This window comes from Anopheles funestus, chromosome 2RL, assembly GCF_943734845.2.
Source record: "Anopheles funestus chromosome 2RL, idAnoFuneDA-416_04, whole genome shotgun sequence".
In the NCBI taxonomy this organism is placed as follows: domain Eukaryota; kingdom Metazoa; phylum Arthropoda; class Insecta; order Diptera; family Culicidae; genus Anopheles; species Anopheles funestus.
Window position 1 is genome coordinate 83,955,830 of NC_064598.1, and position 20,361 is coordinate 83,976,190.

The 20,361-nt window shown below is 38.5% G+C and overlaps 1 protein-coding gene across 9 annotated transcripts in view; it reads right to left on the reverse strand.

The window, feature by feature from the left end:
- The window catches only part of LOC125764490 (UV excision repair protein RAD23 homolog B-like), a 219,379-nt gene that overhangs the window by 94,283 nt on the left and 104,735 nt on the right, over positions 1-20,361 (reverse strand). For 6 of the 9 annotated variants that reach the window (XM_049428806.1, XM_049428805.1, XM_049428807.1 and 3 more), the window contains exon 1: positions 7,155-9,211. The exons of 2 other annotated variants lie outside the window; for them this stretch is intronic. In XM_049428806.1, coding sequence (XP_049284763.1) covers positions 7,155-7,515 — 361 coding nt within the window. In that variant the 5' untranslated portion in view covers positions 7,516-9,211. Of the gene's footprint in view, positions 1-7,154; positions 9,214-20,361 lie in introns of those variants that run through there. One more of the 9 variants, XM_049428818.1, reaches the window with a different exon arrangement.

Consider the following 20,361-nt stretch of genomic DNA (forward strand, 5'->3'; position numbering starts at 1 on the left):
TTCACTCCACTTCAAGTCCGTTTTCCGCTGGATGGTCCAACGTGAGAGTGAAAGACCAGGGGAAAAAAAACTCCAACTAAATTGCATCGTCGCACACGTCTGTCGTTTGCGAGCTTTGCAACTCGTTTTCCCCCGGTGGCCGGTTGGGTGCCATTTCACACGCGAAGATGACACGGCGAAACGACAGTGGCACAGTTGGTGCCGGGATAAATGTAATATGGATTAAATGTTTCACTTAAGGATTATGCGCCCCCATTCCTGAAGGTAAGAAGGATCCGGCAGAACAGAAAGCTACAAGAAGAAGCGAAATGAAAAATTGCCCTGCCAGGATTTACGGCATGGAGCTGAAGTTCCCGGGTCCCGCGATGGTAAAAGCCAATGGGTACTTCCCCATTTATGCTGGAAGGCATTTGAAGTATCCACGCTTCATGTGGAATGGGTACAGGACCATTGATGGGAATCCAGGGATTGTGACGTACCTTTTTCCCACTAACCCAACTTTATCCTAGCAATTACAGTTTAGTCACAAAACGTTTGAAAACCCCCCAAGTTTAATGGTGGATCAACTGCACGGAAGCTGAATTGCTGACTGAGTGACTGACGGATTGTCTGGCTCTAATTGCTGCCGGAGTGGTGACCGATTATTTAATCACGGTCCAGGCTGCATTTAGGGTTGGAATAAAAGGTAACTAGTGCGCTAAACGTTTGTTGGGGCTTATTAGCATTGGTAGAGAAAGAAAAAGGAACCAATTTTTAATTATGGTATTTAGTAAACTTCGTGGTTGTGTGAGAAGAAATCATTATAATGCTTTTGGAAAATGCTTTCCTTCGGAAACAATTAATTAATTTTTTTAAAAATGAATTACTTCAAGAATATTGTACAAAGGTGATTTAACAGTTTTTGTTAAAAAAAAACTATTGAAAAACTTATCAGAATAGCAAAAGCGAAAATGAACATTAAGTCACTCCGCAGAAAATGGTGTCTTTGTGTGAAAGTCTTTCAATTTGCCACTGAGAGCAATTTATTATGTGCAAACTTTCGCTTCACCATGGCCGTGAAAGGTCATAGAAATTTTACCACTTTTGATTGCATTCCTTGGCGTTTTTTTGTTGCACTTTTTCAACCCACCCAACCGGTGGCTTTGGAAATGAAAACAAAAGCACCCGTTTGCATGCAGTCGAGCGAAAAAGGAGGATTTTTAATTTTTAAAGTCAGAAAACTTAAATTTTTCAAGCTTATTATAATGACAAAATTTTGAAGGTTTTGCTGGTACATTTAGCGTAAGGCAAGCGACAATTCTACCGGTCACGTACAGTTCATGTTCCGACACGTTCCATTTCATCCCTTGTTTCCCGGTTCCGGTCCAGCGCAGGGTGGGAAACATAATGAACCTCGTCATGAACATACTTCACGGCGAATTTTATCCTTCCGTTTGTATGCTTTCTCTACATCCGGACGCGCTTCTCTAGAGCTGAAACTTGTCATCGTTTCTTTTCCCTGAGAGTGTACGGTGCTGGAATAGTAACTAGCAACTTAAGAGAAGATTATTCTTGCTGTTAGCATTTCCGGCTGGGTTTTAGTGAAGGTGTTTTACTTTACAAATTAGTACTTTAAATACGTTCCTTTGCAACAATCTTTTGCTATTTTTTTATAAAAATCCTATTATAATAATATTTAAATATTTTTACATGAATTTTTAATGTAAATGGATAGTAACATACCTTAAATAAAACACGTTTTTTGTCAATTTGTCAATCAATGAGTCGTCTTACCTGAAAAAAGAATTAGAAAAAAAAATTATTAAAGCAATTACAAAGAATGACAACAGAAAGCCATTATACTTTAAATCACTCTTAAAACCAAAAAACCGGAAAATATTACTGAAGAATTTCATTTCAATTATAAACTATAATTTTTTAAATAGTTCTCCCTCATAAATTGTAGTTCATGAAGGCCCACTTTAAAAACACTAAAATTATCTTCAATGCGTGTCCCTGTTTTAACCTTGAACATTTATCGACCGACAAGCGGTTGACTGTGCATTGAGCAGAGCATATAGCATTCCTTCCTATATACCACATTATTCTACATTCATGTCAACCTATCGTACTCTAATCGAGCGTGCAGTATCTGCCGACTGCAAGTGACCTCTGACTATGCTTTTGAAAAGCGGCGTTCCATGTTCTTCGAAATCCTTTCAGTAGCAAGATGTGTGGGAGAACGGGGACACCTTCTCGGTGTCATCTAAATTGCAAAACTATGGAATGTTTAATATAGAGAGCAAAGCTGTAAATAAAACAAAAGATCCCCCCCTGGTACGTCCGAACGGTTCCCAACAATGGATGACTTTTAGTGCCCAGACACCCTTGGGTAGAATGGAAAGAATTTTCTTCCCTTCGCTTGAGGTGCGGTACGACAAAAAGGAAGTCAAACGGGAGAGAGACATGACAAAAGACGAACGATAAAAGTGGCATGATACTGTGGGCTGGTCGTTGTTATCGAACTGTGTTTTTGTGGTATGGTTAGAGTCGGCTCTTGACTGATGAAAATCCCTTTGAGGTACGTAGTTTATCCGAAAATACAGAACCATGCTTTGCATACAGTATTTCAGTCGAAATGTGAGGAAAGTTCCGTTGAAAGGAGAATTGGCATCTTAAAATGTTGGATTTGAATATTGAGGTAACGTGTAAACTTCTTTTATGTTATGTTTTGTGAGAGAAAGTAGGCTCAACATAAAAAATAATTAAAAGTAGCTTTAATATACTATTTTATTTGTACGCAACTTCATCAAACTTATCACAATAATATATAAAAATTAGGATTTTTAACTACAAATAAAGCTACAGTCCATTAAATACTGAATAGGTGTCATTAAACGTCTTTAGATATAATTTTTCTTACTTTAAGACGAGCAAGTGATTAATGGAACATTTGTTAATTATTATAGAAGAACCTCAAGAAGATGTGTAATCTAGGGTAATAATTTTGCTGCAAATCGCAATAAATCGCTTTGATTTACAAGCGAAACAAATTTAACACACACTTCAACGTGAACAGTTCGCAAGCTCGTTCCACTAACACGTAGTATCGGATGCGAGTGCACAACGACCCAGGAACATGAGCGTCCGCTGTGCTCGATTTGTAGGCACTTCTCGACACAACCCGACCGTACCCGGTCGGATGGTACGTGTAATCTATAATTTCATTCATTAAAATCACTACGAAATTGAATAACATGCACGTGAAATTAGATTTTCCCGTATGCTACAGCATCCCAACCATCGGCTGTGCCACACAGCGTCAGTCCGTGGCGTGGTGCGTTTTCCAGCATGATTTGCGAAACCTTCGCACCGAGCCAAAAAGGGCGTGAACGTGCGACAGCATGCCGTCGAATTCCGTTCACCCGAAAACGCACGCCTCGCAGGGATCTGTTTACACAAATTTAGCATCAACCGTAACGGGGAACGGAATTTCTTCCTTCTGCCGGGTATGTCGGTCGATATCGAGGCATACCTGAGCGTACCGGTGCGTCTTCGAGGGGGTTTGATTTTTTACCCTTGGGTAAAATGGTTGACACTAGCGCAAGGTTGAACGCTTAAAGGGTGAGGAGATTGCATGGAGCGCAGAAGGAATGGTATTTGTAGATCTTGAAAAGTGATTCGTAAAATAAATAAACTTCACAGTCATCTGAGCGAAAAGCACCGTCCGTGGAATAGACTGACAGCTTCCAACAATACTGCATGGAGAGCATAAAGCTATTAAGGATTATGTGTAATAATAAGAGTGCTACGAAAATATGTAATAGCGATATATAGAAATGTGGTCAAAATTTTGAATAACTTAAAAATCAGTTTGTGAATCGAAATGTTTCACAATGATTGAACTATTTTAGCTATAACAGATTAATTATTAAATTATAAGGATAAAAACATAATTAATAAACGACTTTTTAAAATGAATAAAATAAGCACATAGAAGACACGGAAGAATTTGTGCGATTAGTTAAAAGTAAAAGATCTTTAAAAGAATAACTTTCACTAATATAAGATTGAGAGAATTTTTTCAAAAATATGTACACAAGAGTACATGAAAAAAACTATTAAAATGATACAACAGAACAACGGTTTTTTGTTGTAAAAACAAAATACTTAGGAGAAATCGCGTCGAAAAACATGACCGGAAACCAAAAACCATAAGGAAAACAGCTACTTGAATCTTGAGATTAATTTATGGCAAAATAAGAAATACTGATTTTGGGTTAAAAAAATTAATAAAATTTAAAATAAAACTTGAAAAATAAAATCGTCATTTCCAACATTCTGTACGTACCTGTTGTTAATTTAGATAATTTTAAAAACTATCAAGTAATAAAACAAACGAAACGAATAAATAGAAAATATTAGATTAGCTTAGACATTTAGACTAATATTAGACATAAGTGTAATTTGATACATTTCTGCTAACATGTTAGAAATAATTAATGGTCGTAAAACTTTTGGAGACAGCTTAGGTTCGACCGGAAACTAGTCTTTACATACCTTTTTCAAAACATTCAAAAATGTTATCGAAACCGATATCAAACGATGTCGTAAAAGGTACCAAAGTTTTCATAAATTCTCAGAAGAAATCCTAACCTTTAAATGATCGACACACGATGAGATATAACGAGCAGCGTTTAGTTTCACATTTGTTTGGTGATTGATTTGGTGCTGAAACAATATTCCCGTCATACGAAAATTCAAAAATTGCTTTTATACTTTCTCCGTACTTGTTTTCTTACTGCTTATTGCATCCAAAGTGCGATGTTGCTTAACTCATCCTGCTTTACTGCTCGTTAACAGAAGTCAGTTTCTGTCAGACCGAAATGAGATTTGCTTACCATCGCAGCGGGTGGTAGACAAATTTTTCCTTTCATACACATTGTCATTTTGTGTTGTTCCCTTTTTTTTCTTCCTTACGCTTTACGGTGTACATTTCATTCTTCAATGTGCATGAAGTCGGTCTTTACGTCTTTAGTTGAACGGTTTTTCCTTCCTTCTCTCCAGTGCTTTTCATACGCGCCACAGGGAGTCGGCTGTGTACGCGGAAGAAAATCAATATCCTAATCATTCTGCCTAGAGTCCGCATCACCGAAGACGGTACGATGGATGAGTGTGAGAACTGAAACTGAAAGTCTCGGAACTGTCATGCAGTGAAGCTTTCGTTGGGGCATAGACATCAACGCGTGATTGAAGTGATGCGAAATTGGTTTATTTTTACATCTTTCATCACGTATTGCACGATTGTGGATCACCGTAAGACGTCATGGAACGCGTTGTTTCAGGGCATTAGTTATTTAAGTTTCGCATTCCTTCAACAGCTTTAAACCAGAATAGTAAAAAACCCCTAGCTTTAAGTAAGGTAGCAAACGGATTCTGCTTTCCCTATATGAATACAAACAAATTCGAAAGACAAACCCAAAACAAACAAATTTAACTGATGATGATTGAGCAAATTATCTTCGACCCACGAGCTCGCGTGACCAGCGTGCGTTATAGATAAACAACGAGAAAAAGATCGATACGGTAGGCAAGCGATGCCAGACCTGCATAAATACACATAAAAAAAGAAAAGAAAAACAATGTGGAATCCTCAAGAAAGCGGAACAAAACACAAGATTGGACAATGTTTTTCTTTTCGTCGTATGTGCGTGTTTGTCCGGGTCTGTATCCTTGAGGCGTGTTAGCAAAAACGGAACACTGGAACGGTGTCTGTCGTTTGTCTCACGAACCATGTCCGCCATGTTGCGTACGGCATGTGCGATGTGTATATTGTACGGTTGAGATAGTACCGAGAAAGCGTTAAACAGCTTCCTTCCTCTGTTGGTTATGGCCGACTTGTTGACTAAGGTGCGGTAGAACAGTGTGGCCGGACGGGAAGGGTAAGAGAAAAAAAGGAATGAGTGATAACAATCGGATAACGATTTGATGGATGTGTGTCGACAATGTGTCCCACTGTGTTGGGCATGATGGTAGTAGTAGTGATGTCTACACATGCTTTAAAAAAAGCTCAGACGTTGCTCCATTTACCATTATTGATAGTTTCCTTTCCGATGAGCATTGGATTTTATGACGATGGGGTTTTTCTTTTTCTTAAATATTTTGATTTTAATCATAACACTTTGAGGTTAGAATATGAGCTCTGAGAATGAAATATAAATGTACGGCAGTAGTTATTAAATAATGAGTTTTTTATCGTTATCCGAGATATAATCGCTCTCTTATAAAGCAAAAACAATAGAATAATAAAACCTTACTTCATACATTTTCCTTTAATGACCTCTTTGGCAATCATTTCTTATTCCAGCGGAAGTTCTGAGAATCCTTTATGTCGCCGTTGCTTCAATTGACTGAAAACAGCTACTCTTGCGTGAACGGTATCGTACAAAAGCACATTATCATTTTATTATTAGATTCCCATCCTTGATGAAGGTGTTGCTGTGATCCTCCTGCCTTCATTAATATAGCCCCAGGAGAAATAGACAACAGCTAGATTTGTCATTTCGAACGTACCTTCAAACCCCCTGGAGAGACCATTATCCAGACACTGGAGCGTAACAGTCCCACGGTCACAACATCGAAAGCCCATCAGAAAGTCTGTTAAACATCGCCATCACTAAAGCTGGCGAAACTTTATCTCACCCAATCGGTACGCCCCCAATCGCCCCTGCTGGGGTGGGCACGAATAAAACTTGTCAAATATTTCCCTCATCCGACGTTGCGCTTCGTTGATTCTCACCACCTTCTCCGGTGTGGTTAAGCGGTGAAGAGGTGTTTGAGGTGCTAGAACGGGAAGGTACGAGAGCGTTTCAATCCTAAATCTGTTCGTTATCATATCACCCCCTGTGACAGCTATTTGTTTCACCGCAAGATTAATGATGCCTTGGCAGTTTATCCATGGCCGAACTTATCCTTCCCATCCTGTGCACCCTTCTCAAAAGTGAAAGGGCAACAGCACGCGGCACTGCTTCTTCATTTACGCACTTTATCCGTGCTTTTCTACCTTGCGAAAGTTTTTTTTTGCCGTCCTTCCTCGAACATCGAAACTTATAATCCCGTTCCCAAAAGTGAAAACCCCCTTTTTCCCGAAGGATAGGCACCCCTACAATACTTACCTATGGTGTAGGTGTGTCCATCGATCTGGAAGGTGGCACTTTTGCACTTCTTGAACACGCGCATACCCGCCGTCTGGGAGGTGAAAGGGTTCGTTCCGCCACCTACCGGTCGCGTGGCACTTCGCGAAGGTCGCGAACTGACTGCGGTACTCGGCAGTGAGGCAGAACCGTAGGCTGGTACCGTCGGCAATGATGCTGGTCTCGACGCAACCGGATGCGATCGGTCGTACAGTGAGGATCGATTGAAATGGGCATCTTTCGTCATGGTTGTGGAAGCCGTTGTGGTAGTGGTCGTTGCTGGTGGTGGTGGCACTGACGAAGGATTATTACTTTTCAATGATTGATTGGTTTGGTTTGCCATCGTGTCCTTTATAAACCGTCGCTTTGCGACAGCGGTTCGTGGGTAAACTTAGCTCCGCTCGCATACCACACTGATTGGTGGCTCAATCTCGAAGCGAATGGGAAGCATACTTAGGCATAAGTTCAATCCGACGGGTCAATATTGATTGGACCTGGTGTGGAGGAGGGAACATTTTTACCACGCACCAGGCGCCTCCATTCATTTATTTTATTTTTTACCACGTACCAGGCGCCTCCATTAACGATTTAGATGATGCTCCTTTTTGGTTGCATTACAGTATTGTAAATGATTAGAGCTTTTTATGTTTTAAACCACATATCACTGTGAGGTTGATAATAGTGTATAATATTAATATACACTTTTGGAAACGCGATTCACTTGGTATCAATTAAATAACACTAAATAGCACACACATATTGGGAATTGATATTTTGCCAATTCCTTTTACGATTTTTTTCTTTGTTGCATCTTTTTCTTGATTAATGCTAGAAACTACTTCTTCTATTTCGAAATATTACACACAAATTCATTAATGTGGGGGAACATTGCTAACACCATTAACAGCAAATAAGTCTTAAGTCCAAGCTTACTTACTTCCGATTACCCAAATATTCCATTAGTAGAATAACAAATCACTTTCTTGTCGGATCAGGTTGATGTACAAACAGAGGGATTATATTACTTTACCGTGTTCGATGGACTCGGGTTTTGCAAATAAAATCAGTTCAATTTGGGAACCAATTTTCGTAATCACAGCCTACAAAAAACCGCAACGAAAGCAGCCGGCATCTAAATCCACCAGAGAGGCATCGTTCCGTGCTGAGATTTTACCAAAAAATCTTTCTTTAAACGCAACTTAGAAGCAAGTGAAAGTGTGCCAGTGTGGGCATACTTTTCTATGATGCTTGTGCGATGAACAACAATGCCATCGAAATGGGATTCGATACGCTTTATGCGGATCCAGAACCGAAGCCCCCTTTGGGGAACGCGGATGGATTGGGGCCGACGAGTTTGTCTCTAACTCTCTGAACCATTCAAAAGCATCGATTGTTGAGCACGAACGATTGTGTCACAGCCGGTGGTTTTTGAGGTTTTTATGTTTATTTGCCGTTTTTTGTACTCTTTGTTTTCTTCACTTTCGTCATGGTATCATCACTGTCTCCCGTGCTAGGAGCAAAGGAATAAATTAGAATTATGTGGGCAGATGCAAAAGCTCTTGACATTCTTCGATTTTCTATTTTAAGCATTCACGTTTGCGGTTTGCGTGTATTTGGTTCGCTTGCCGAGAAACAATTACATCATTGTTTCGTTCGATTTGGGAAACTATTGTTCAATCATCGATCGATTGGTGTTGATTTTATGGCACCTCTTGTTGTGCTTCTTCATTTTGAGCTGACGTAATTTAATGGAATTGAAAATTTTAGAGTTCATTCAGAAGCCTTCGGAGAATTATATTAAAAAGGGGGAAAATTAATTACATTCCAAATTTTAACTGTGAACAAAATTTTGTTTGATGAACAAGCCAAGCGTTATGGAAAATGATGCTTTTCAACAAGGCTGCGCCATTAGAAGATTGTTTTCATGGTTTGTGAAACGGAACTGTAACAACTTTTTTTGCAGATTTCAATTCAAACAAACAGTGAATCAAAACATATACAGCAAATAATATGCAAAATGATTCTGCATATCTATGCTACCTACATTCCTGATATCTCAATGGTTTTGATGAGTACTTCAATGGTAGGATTTTGAAAAATAAGCCATAAAATAGAATGCATGTCCTATTGTTTGGAACTTTTCTTTTTTTTGTGTTTGTTTTTTTTTATTAGTTGAGCGCCGTATGGCTCTATTGGGTTTACAAGTAAGTTTCCAGTATTTTAGAACAGTTTACATTTGTTTTTTTTTTAGTTATTTATCAGTTGATAATTGCTTCCATATGTTAACCAACTTTTCTCGGGTTCAAATATTTTTTAAAGACATTAATTAAAACTTTCAGCAAACAACACTTCATATGGTGGGAGCAGCAGGACGCCATATATTAAGAACCGCTTCCAAGTGAAAATTTGGCATGTCAAATCAACAATGAGCAATTATTTATAACTCAGCTAATTCCTTTGAAGCTAGCATTAAACCAAAATATGCGACTATACACGAGTCAGTAGCTTTCCATCAGATGGCCGACATATTCTTGCTTTTATTAAAACACATCATTTGTATTTTGATTTTGAAGTTCGTAATTTGATACATTTTGGTGAAAATGCTACAAACTTACTTGTAAACACAATAGTTTATTTTTTACATAAACATAATATGGCTTGAATGAGTCAGGGTGATGGTTTTCTATGGAGTATGTAATTCCTTAGCAGGATACATTCTAGACAATCGATTTGTTTAACAAATTTTCTTAAAACTCCCATAAAACATTTCAACGAAATTTCCGAAATTCCACATATAGTAAAATATTTTGATTTTTTTCTCAAAATATACAACCCTCAACTTAATCTCCGTTTTTTATTATTTTTTTGTGGTATTTAATGAACATTGTGTTTACACGCCCTCATCGTAAGCGATTTAAATTAAAGATGAAGTGAAAACGTCTCTTTCTTCACCTTGTGTACGTAAAGAAATACTACTGAACAAGTATTGACACACCGGGCAACGAAATGGTAGTAAGTGCGTGAATATTTTATCACGTAATCATGTACATTCGAGAAAAACTTTTTCCAAGAGCTGCTCTTCACAGAAAAGCAATCGCCTTTCAGCGCCAATGTTCACAAGCGCAACCAACAAAAAAAATCCTGAAGTGAACAAACTGCCCAAGAAGTTACTGCATGCCGTATAACGTGGAGAGTCAAAATAATCACTGTCCAGTGCTGGAAAATGCATTGCACAAAAAAAAGCTAAGAAAGAAGAACAATACGCAAGCTAAAGAAAACTTCTCACAAGTGGTTGTTATGTACAATATACGAAGACACCGTACGATTTTACTGGTTTTTTTTTTTTGCGAAACCCACGGCGAAACTTCTCGTTCGCGTCCCATGTGGCTTTTGCTGCGGAGCATAAAAGTGCAAAAACTCTAAGAGCCGAATTTCCTTTTTTTTTTCTTAACAAAGACACAAAATCCTCACAAACGATGAAATAAGCTTGTTCAGATTGAGGAGGACAGGAAGGCAAATATGGCGCAGATCACCGCCACAGTTTGATTAAATGTGATGCTCTAAATTATGATGTGCTTGGAGTTCCCCTTGGAGATCTGATGTGCTTAGCTGACGCTGGGCAGCAATACAAACGCACCCGATACAGGTTTTAGTTGTATGGTTTACTTTTTCATAAATATTAAATTACCGCCACGGGCTATTTATGTCGTTATCGCGGTAACTTTTACTTGCGCTAGTGATTACTTAACTTGATTATGTGAGCGAAACGAGATTAGGGTGGAAACTCATGGGTGACCGTCGAAAAGCATTTTAGCGTGAAATCGTTGGACGAAAATTTAAATATTTAATGCCTGGAAGACATTAGTTTTTTTTGTTACATATAAGTGCCCTGTAGGTAGTGTAGTTTGATGATATAATTAAAAATAATTTTGCAATTGTCAGGCATTTTCCATGAATATTTTTAATACAATTTTCATCGATCGATTTATAGATAAAGCTTTCCACACTGTGCACCCACCAGTTACCATGCGCGGTGACCTTAATTGAATCAATTAACAGGGAAATCAATTCCGCGGTCATCATGAAGTCGGCAAACCCATGAACTAGGCAAACCTACCGGAACGCAGGTGTAGTGAGGGTTTCATCGTGTGAAAATCGGTATGCATACACGGCAGTGGCCAGAATGAGCATGAGCTTTCTAGGTTGTGTCTTGTCACATATTATTGTCCAACAAATCGATTTGACTATCAGTGACATGTTCACGGGGGTACAAATGTAACACCGATATCCTTATCTTTTATTCGACCCTAACGAAAATTGAATGTTAGAATATATAGGAGATACAGTAGAAGAAGAAAAAAAATCGGTAACAAAATCTATCATCACTGTTGACATCATCGTTTCGTAGAATCCATTTTTTTCGAAACAAAGATTGAACTGGGGACAGCCTATGGCTACGCACGCATTCACTCGCGGTGAAATATGGCAAATGTTGTCGAGTTCATCACCAAACATGTGTCGGGCTCTGATACTGATTTAGTACATTCCTTGTTCTCCGTCGCTCAACCTTGTCGCTAAGCCGATCGGTGAAAAGATTTATTTTTTTCGATCAGCTCAGGTGGCTACCACTTCCCGGTTTGACTTACCCGAAAGGCGTGTGAGTTTTGTAGCACAATTTCTTCTTCAACGCGTTGCTTATCGCTAACGATCGAAATAAATCACATCATTAAGAGTTGCGAAATATGTCCAAAAACACGATGACGGTGGATTTGAGCGACGATAATGGTGTGAGGATTCATGTTGTTTTGTGAACGAGTCGTTTGGTCGTTCATACAGTAATAAAACCGAGAAAAACTATATCATTTTCCTGTAAGACTCTTGTAGAACATAACCTTTGCACTGTAAAGCAATAAGGTATCATGTTTAGGTTCTATTGAGACGAATCTGAAGAGAAAAAAAAATGTCAAAATAGTCTTGTGCAGTGCGTAACATAAGTACAAATACTACAAATTTGTTGATAATATTTGGAAGAATTGAAAAAGAAGCGTGCTTCTCCTTTTTTGTAGTATTACATTAACTTTAACAATTTTTGATTCAATTTCAGCAAACAAACAAAATTTACAATATCGGTGAATAAAATAAATCATGTGTCATTCAGTCTACAGAGCCTTCAAAAAGGTAAACAAAAAAAATTATGGATAATAGATAATTTTTTTTCAACGCTATTTTAGCTTATGGTGATTATTTTCCACGGAGTTTTAAACTTTCATAAAATTTCCTTCCCGAATTTAGTAAACCGCTTTGCAATCACGCACCAGCACCAGCACCATAAAGCGATCGAAATCATTTGACCATAATGATCGCCTTTGTCCTTTCTCAGTTTTATGGTAATGTTTCTTTCGCAGGAAAAGTTGCCACAGTTGGAAAAATGAAACCTCAAATAATCGATGGCAATTATTTTACGCTTATCGCAAAGGGCTTCTATGTCAGCCCTGCCCCTCAACCTTTGAAAAATGGATAGAGGGAAGAGCAAGGGTAGGAAGAAAGAGAGAGACGAATATCCAAATGTAAAGGAAACGGTAGTTGAAACCTCAAAGCTTTTGGTTTTGTAATGCGTGACTTCGAAGACTATAATCACTCGATGATCAAAAGCCTTCGCAAGGGCATCGCGTCAAATTCACAGTGAAGGCGTACTGTGTATTACCGTTTTTGGGAGCAAAGCCTGTGGAGAATTGAATAAGAATTGGGTTTAAAGAGTTTTGTCTCCCTCTGCATAACATCAAAGTTTGGATTGAAGTTACCAAAGCGGTAAAGTTTTAACATCTTATCGTGGTATCAGTGAAAACCCCTCAGGTATGACCTGAAACGTCGGGGGAAACGGGCTAAGCAGGAAAAACGGAAAGAAACTTCCTGCGGCGCACTTAATTGACTTGATGAAGTTTTCTTTTTGCTGCTTCACGAGTGTTTCAGCTGCTTGGCATTGAGCTGTAGAAAGAGTTTCAGCTTGGTGAAATATTTAAAGTTAATTAGCAAGCTAACTTGCAAGGTCTTTAAGCTGAACTTGATAATTTCCGAGTTAAATTCTGCGCTTCAATAAAGCAACTTATGGATGGATTTTTTGTTTTAAGAAAAAAAAATTATATTGTATTTTTTCACTATAATACGTCTGTTATACCCTAAAAGTACGGCTTTTATACCCCGTGAATGCCTAATTGTCCTTTGCCTGAGATAAATAACACATCTTTTCCGCTATCTTTCTTTCACAAGTGTATCATTCATTATTTTTTATGGACCAATTTCAGACAAAATATTTCAAAACCCATCTTTATGGCATCATTTGCATCGTATGCTTCACCAAGGGTTTTAACTGTTGTTGTTGCTGTGGCTTGTTTTGTCCGCACAGTGCTGTCGCATTGTGCGTTCGGAAAAAGGGGTGTTTTTTATGGTAACACAAGGGACACCCGTTAATATGCTTTCCTGCACTAAAGGCTTGGGATGATTTGCACTTTTTTCGGATGGTTCTGGCCAGCTGGAAAGGCGATACGCTTCGCCGTATTGATGCATTTACTTAAAGCATAATTCTCTATTTCATTTTATCATGCTCGTAAAAGTCGGGATGGCATGAAATATTGTACGGGCTCTTAGCTAGATCGTCACTCGGGAGATACTGCGCTGCATGTTGAATGTTATTCTTTTGGGGGGAAATGAAGGTAAGTCTTTGAAGTGGGTTTATTTTTCTTATTTGTGTATAAAAGCTTTTGAAGCGAATTTACTTAAACACAATGGGAATGGTGTCATAGCGTCGTGCTATAAAAATGGCTATTATGCATTCATAATATTTATACTGAAATTTTTGAATGGGCAGCATAATTAAAGAAGTAATTCTACGTTTAAAAAGAAACGCAATAAAAGTCTTCAAGCATTATTCGTTTTCTTGCCTCAAGTTTTTGTCTCTTGGTACACTCATGAGCAATATTTTGCTTTTGCTTTATGAGAAACAATAGTATGGCGTCTCTGTTATAAAACCAATACATATCCAATTCAAAAAATTCAGCTCCCAGAAGCAGTTCTGTACTCTTATGACATACATGCGAATATCCTTCAAGCTAGACTTCCTGTGTTCCACTCAGTGCATATGTGTGTCAAGTTATGAGTCACGTTGCCATAAAACATTGTTTGATATGTTCGACTTTGTTGACCCGATGGGAAGATGATATGGTCACTTATCGTCATAGCGAAAGACGATGTTTCATTGTACATATTTAATCAAAAGAAGCTTACTATTACCTCAACACACTGGAATGTAGTTCCATTTTAATCTGGCAGCAAGAGTTAATTTTTCCTGTCAAGTCATGGGTTGTGATCACATTACAAGCAAAACAGGCTGATGATGAAGCACAAGATATATTTACCCTACGCAAAACGACATTCCACCTGAAACATCTTCCTGCTGCCTCGAGAAAGGTTTTTTTGAACGCTCATTTCAAGATGCGCTGTCAGACACCGGGCGCCTCCATTATCACTTTCAGCATTTATAGCAACCGATCGAGACTTCTTCGTTGCCGGGTGAATGACGTTATATTTTATTTGATTGAAAAATGCCATTCATTCCTGTTACGGTAAGATGGAGCAAACGTACCCGCCCGTGTGCAAATGTACGAGTAATGAAAATGGACGGCACAGAGCCAAACCCGGTGTGTCCTGTGTGACACAAAGAATTCACCATCGGTACGAAGTGTAACATTGCGGGGGGTATGGGGTCAAAGTCAAAGATACTACGATTGAAAACGTGCAATGGAGGACAAGGAATCTTATCGAGCGAGTGAAATATCCATACTCATACAACCGCATTAAGGAAGATCACGGGCAATAATCTGTGAAATTGGATCTTTATAAATATACTTCCTGACATTTTGCCAGGGTGATTGATTTTTCATTCTTATTTAGCTTGCTCTCCGATCCATTTCGATTACTGCGTTTCGCAATCATTGCCTGAGGGGGCAAAACCAGAATCGAGACGTTCCGGTCGTGTTTCGATTTCTGTTGCACTCGCTTAGTGCCGCTTAGTTATCGCCGGTTTTTTTTTTCCTTTCGAATGGTCATTTCGCTCGAGGCTCATCAGTCCGAGCAAAACTTCAATGGATGGGAAATAAATTGACATTCCAGCTTGGGCAGCCATTGCTGCTGAGGTCGACGTTTCATCACGATGGAAGAGCGAAATGATCGTACAGTGAAACCTCGTACAAACAGCGATGGAGTGAAGTTGTTGTGGCAAATCTTGGATCGAACACTTTTTCTAAGTCTATATTACTTGACATATTTTGGTATAACTATTGAGAAAATGCTTGTATTTTTAAGAGGAACAAAAAAGCTTAGTTTTCGGTTTTATAGAACGATAAAACGTGTCGAAAACATCAACAAAGTACACGTGGCAAACCACAAACACTTGCATGTTCGTGCAAATTAAGTACGCCATCATTATGCACCACAAATGCGAACGATTGTTCATTTGCGAACGGCATCGAACACACTCCGCAAGTACATACCAATGGCGATAATTTGATTTTGATTACGTTGCAATTCTGTCGAGCGATTTGCTCCACAGGAATGATTGGAGATGTCCACCAATTGACCACCACCAAAACACACATTATGGCATAACCGCAACCACTGTGGTGAAGTTCGTTTGGTAGCATCACAAACAATTGCTAGTAAATTACGGCAGCCATTGTGACTAGTTAGGGAAAACCACACATTGATGTGGCATTTTATGGAAATGATCAAGTTTGATGTAGTTAAATGAGAATGGTTTCGGTGTTTTGACCGTAGGATTATGTTTTTGACAAGAAAAAGCTTTCATCCGTGGTGGAAATAGACTATCGTACAATTAGAAACAGGGTTTTTGCTGTAAAATGTAAGCAAAAGTTTTGCATATGCCGAGAAAAGTTACCACCTTTTTTCGACAAATGATTAACGCTTGTTTCTTATGCTATTGAATATTCGATAAGTAATGTTTGATTTTAACGTATTTCAACGTTATTTTATTATTATTTTAATTGCAAGTCGTGATTATTGTTTTACGTTTTTCACTTTTCCTGATTTTGTGTTGAAGTTTCCTTCCTTTTCTAGTTAAAAATATTCCTTTTTCACAACCTTTTTTATAACACAATTAATCACACATTCATTTTTTTTTATCACAGTAGTAAAAAATCTCTATTTTTATAAAAACCATCATAACACATTATTTAAAAATTTTATGACACTTATAAATTCTCACATCGTACTACACTTTACAGCTGTTGACACTGATTTCTTTAAATTATTTCATAATTTTTTTAATCATGAAAATGTAATCACAATTTCACAACTTCAAGCCCGCACCATAATTACACCTTTATCAAATCACATTTCGGTCACACTTGCACTGTGGCACCGGATGTAAAACAACACCAACCAAGCTGGAGCGCGTCCGTTGCATCCGTTTTCCCGATCGGCACTGAACCCGTACCAAATGGGAAAGCTCATCCAAAAACGGACGCTTTTTCCATCTATTCAGCCAACGAGTTCACCATCCCACACGCAACTCATTCACTAGCGCTCGCGGAAAAACTTCGCACATCGGATTCAATACGACAGGGCTCGTAAATCAGAGCCTCGAGCGCGAATCGCACAGTTACGCTACCGAACGCTACTGTGGCAACCAAAACAAAAGCCTGCCGCTTGTACCACCACATCGACAGCAGCATCATTTCAATGCCAACGGTATGCTTTACACGACGACTGTCTTAGCTACATTGTGAGGCCGCGTTTGTGAAGCGATATATTGTTTCACGCAAACTCATACAGACACGTGGCTAAGCTAACGCACGACAAGCATCCGGAGAGAGGGAAGAGATGACACGTGTATTTTTATACACGGAAACTTCTACCAGCTGGTTGACTATCGAACGCAAATACAATGGTGGAAACGTTTTTTTGTTAAACGTAAGCGAGATAGCATTCAAGAGCAAAAGTGCTTGTGTGGGATCGGTGGTGTTTGTGTTGGTACGCTGCTAATGGCAACCGAAACCGAGCACCTGACGCTGAGAGCCGAAAATAGCCGACGAGATGTTGTGAGAGTGAGATACGATGGAAAACACTCTCGGGCAAAAGCTTTCCTACGGTGAAGATGCTGTGGTGAAGGGTACTTCAAAAAGCTTCTGCACAAGGCAATCTTTTAATATGATAAAACATATTTTGCTTCTAAACAATAAAATATATATATTTTGGAATATTTTTAACGCTATCGGTTTTATGAGACTTATTTTAACAAAAAACACTTTGAAAAGAATGCCAAAGATTGACACACATTTATATCCCACAATTCACATTAATGCAAATGGCAATGAATGTGCGTGTTTGGCGGTTTAAATCATGCGGTTATTCAAAGTACGACAATGATCATGCTTTATGTCTTTGACGTTCGCAAAACTTTTGCATAGGTAAACATCCTTACGTCCCGGACGCTCGCGTGGGGCCATCAAGGACAGTAGTCCTTTGCCGGTTTTATCCTATGTCGGCTGTGTCACAACGGTTCGCACGGTAACTGTACATGGGGATCCCCTCGTGCCGTTGCCTGGGTGACGATTGCATCAAGGTATCACCGAACCGAGATCCATTTGCTTTTGATAATGTTCGGTGCTATTTTTAGTGCTTTTTCCACTGATTTCCATCTAACCAGAGGGAGGCGTGCTGAATGCAAAAAGGGTACCGGTGGGTAAGGTCAACGGCCGTAAAATAAATCCGCTGGTTAGCTGACAGCCGGGAAATTCCTCCCATCGGCATTGGTAACCCAATAAAGGAGACACTTGGGAGCCGTAATGGATTTGTGAGTTTGAGGTTGTGCTATGCGCACACGGAGCACCGCATCTATTCGTATGACAAGGCATTCCATTCGGGGGAAAACTAGTTGCCGATATGTTACCCAATCGAGTGGTGAAATATATGGCACATATATTTGAAGTTAATGTACGGAAAGTGAATTAATAATAGCCTTTTTTACGTTTTCTAATCAGTTAAAACAAACGTTTCTTTAATCGTAATGTAGGTTAAAGATTGAGGATAAATCTTTGCCTTGCCTTAAGGCATAAGGTTTTTTTTTCTTTTTCTTTTTTTTTATTCGATTAGAAAGGCCTGGCCGTGTCAAGACTTATATTAGCACGTAGCAAGATAGTCAGTCCATGCTACGGGGGGACGGTCCGGATGGGATTTGAACCTGGTCTGGCCGTGTGGACAGGCGCCGTTATCACATGCACCACCAGGCAGCCCCAAAAGGCATAAGGTTATTTAAATGGGATTTTTTTTACATTAAATATGACTAATTAAAACTGTGCACAATTGAAGTAGATTGTAGTCAGTGTTATCAAATATAAAAAAAATGATTTTGTGAAATTTTTTGTCTTTTTTCGGAAAAAACCATTACATTAAAGTTAGTTTAAATTTTTCTCAATCGTAGATTTTTCCCCTTTTTTAGTGAAGCAAAATGTAGAACGTAATTATAACGATTAATGCAAATAATTAAAATCCAATGAATATTTTAGTTGTTCATTCTTTGCTGCTAGAACTTTAAATTGAACCTAATGAGAGTCTTTTGAAGTGACTCCTAATTAAAGTCAACAGGATGAAACGATTTTGAACTATAATTATTAGCACATTAATCCATTCCCTTGGAGCACTGGTAATCTTTTGTTAATGGTATTGAGAAACATTCGAGATGAATAAAATAATTGTGTGAAATACAATACTCACTGAATGTTGAAAACGAGTAACTGTTTGTAGTAGTGAAGTTGAGCTTACCTGAAAATAGAAAAAAAATTACATTAATAAAAGCAAGTTGCTAAATTTTGATAGAAAATAAGCGAAAATTAAAACAGTATAGTATATTTAACAGGCATTGTGAATGGTTAAAATTTACTTGCTAAAGTAAAATTTTCTTTTCCATCGTTACGCTTCACTAATAACTGTAGATTATTGTGTACCTCATACACACGTTCCCGTTGTGGACCTTGAATGGTTTTCGAAAACATCGAATCTCCAGTCTTTCAGATCTACTTTTCAATCGTAACCATTCGGCTAATTGAAATGGGAACCGAACCCTTTACGGTTCGTTGCACTGTGTTGCGTTTACCTTTGGCGGGAAAAGGCAAAACCCATCTGCAGACAAAATGGAGGAAAAATGTGCCTCTTTTTTATCTGAATAGGTCTACTTTATATGATTGAATTTCGGGCATTTTATTTGCTTTTGACCCCGGTTCGTGTTAACCTTTTGCACCTTTTGCTTTGAAGGATAATAGTGGGAGGGGAAACTAATTGTTGATGACAAATTATGTACAATTTCCGGAAAAAGAGATGTTTTGAAAATTGTCCTGTAATTCGTAAAATATCTTTTAATATTTAGCAGAATTTTGCATTTTGTTGAACAATTTGTTTGATCTATTTAATTATTTTAAGAAGCGCTTATGTTTTGTTTTATATAAATAATTAATTTCCCCATCTTCATCACTGTCAACATAATTTATTTACACACATTGGCAGTAATAAAAAAAATTCGTTACCTATACTAAAAACACATATTGACTAGTTAAGTGCTTGTATTAATCATTATTTGCTTCTATGCGATTACATAATAATCAATTACCGAGGTCAAGTGCTTTTTCATTCCTGTGTTTTACGGGTGTGTTCTAGGATAAAAACATCGTGCTTTCAACTTATTCTTCCCGTAAAAAAAGGTGTTTCTCTTAAGTCTATTACAGCTTCAACCGAACTACGCCAACTGCTGCTTTCACCAGCAAAAGAAATAAAGTAAGTGCCGGTGTAACGAGCAGCACTTCGAAACACGAGAATCTAATGATCTTTTAGGTGGCGCGATATTTTTAGCAGACATAAAGTAACCATATCATCCCTGATGTTTATCATGTGCTTGCGCCGTGGCCGTAGGTGTGTGTCTGCTTGTTGGTGTGCAACAGACAAGAGGGGGCGAAAAAGCGAACCTCACATGTTCCTAGAAAAATCGTGAACCTTGTTGTTGTTTTTTTTCCGCCACAAGCTACACGCGGCCAGTTCGTTAATCCATGAAATGAAGTTGCTGCCTGCTGACGACGACGACGATGATGATGCTGATGGGAAAGGATCGATCGGAAACATGTATCGA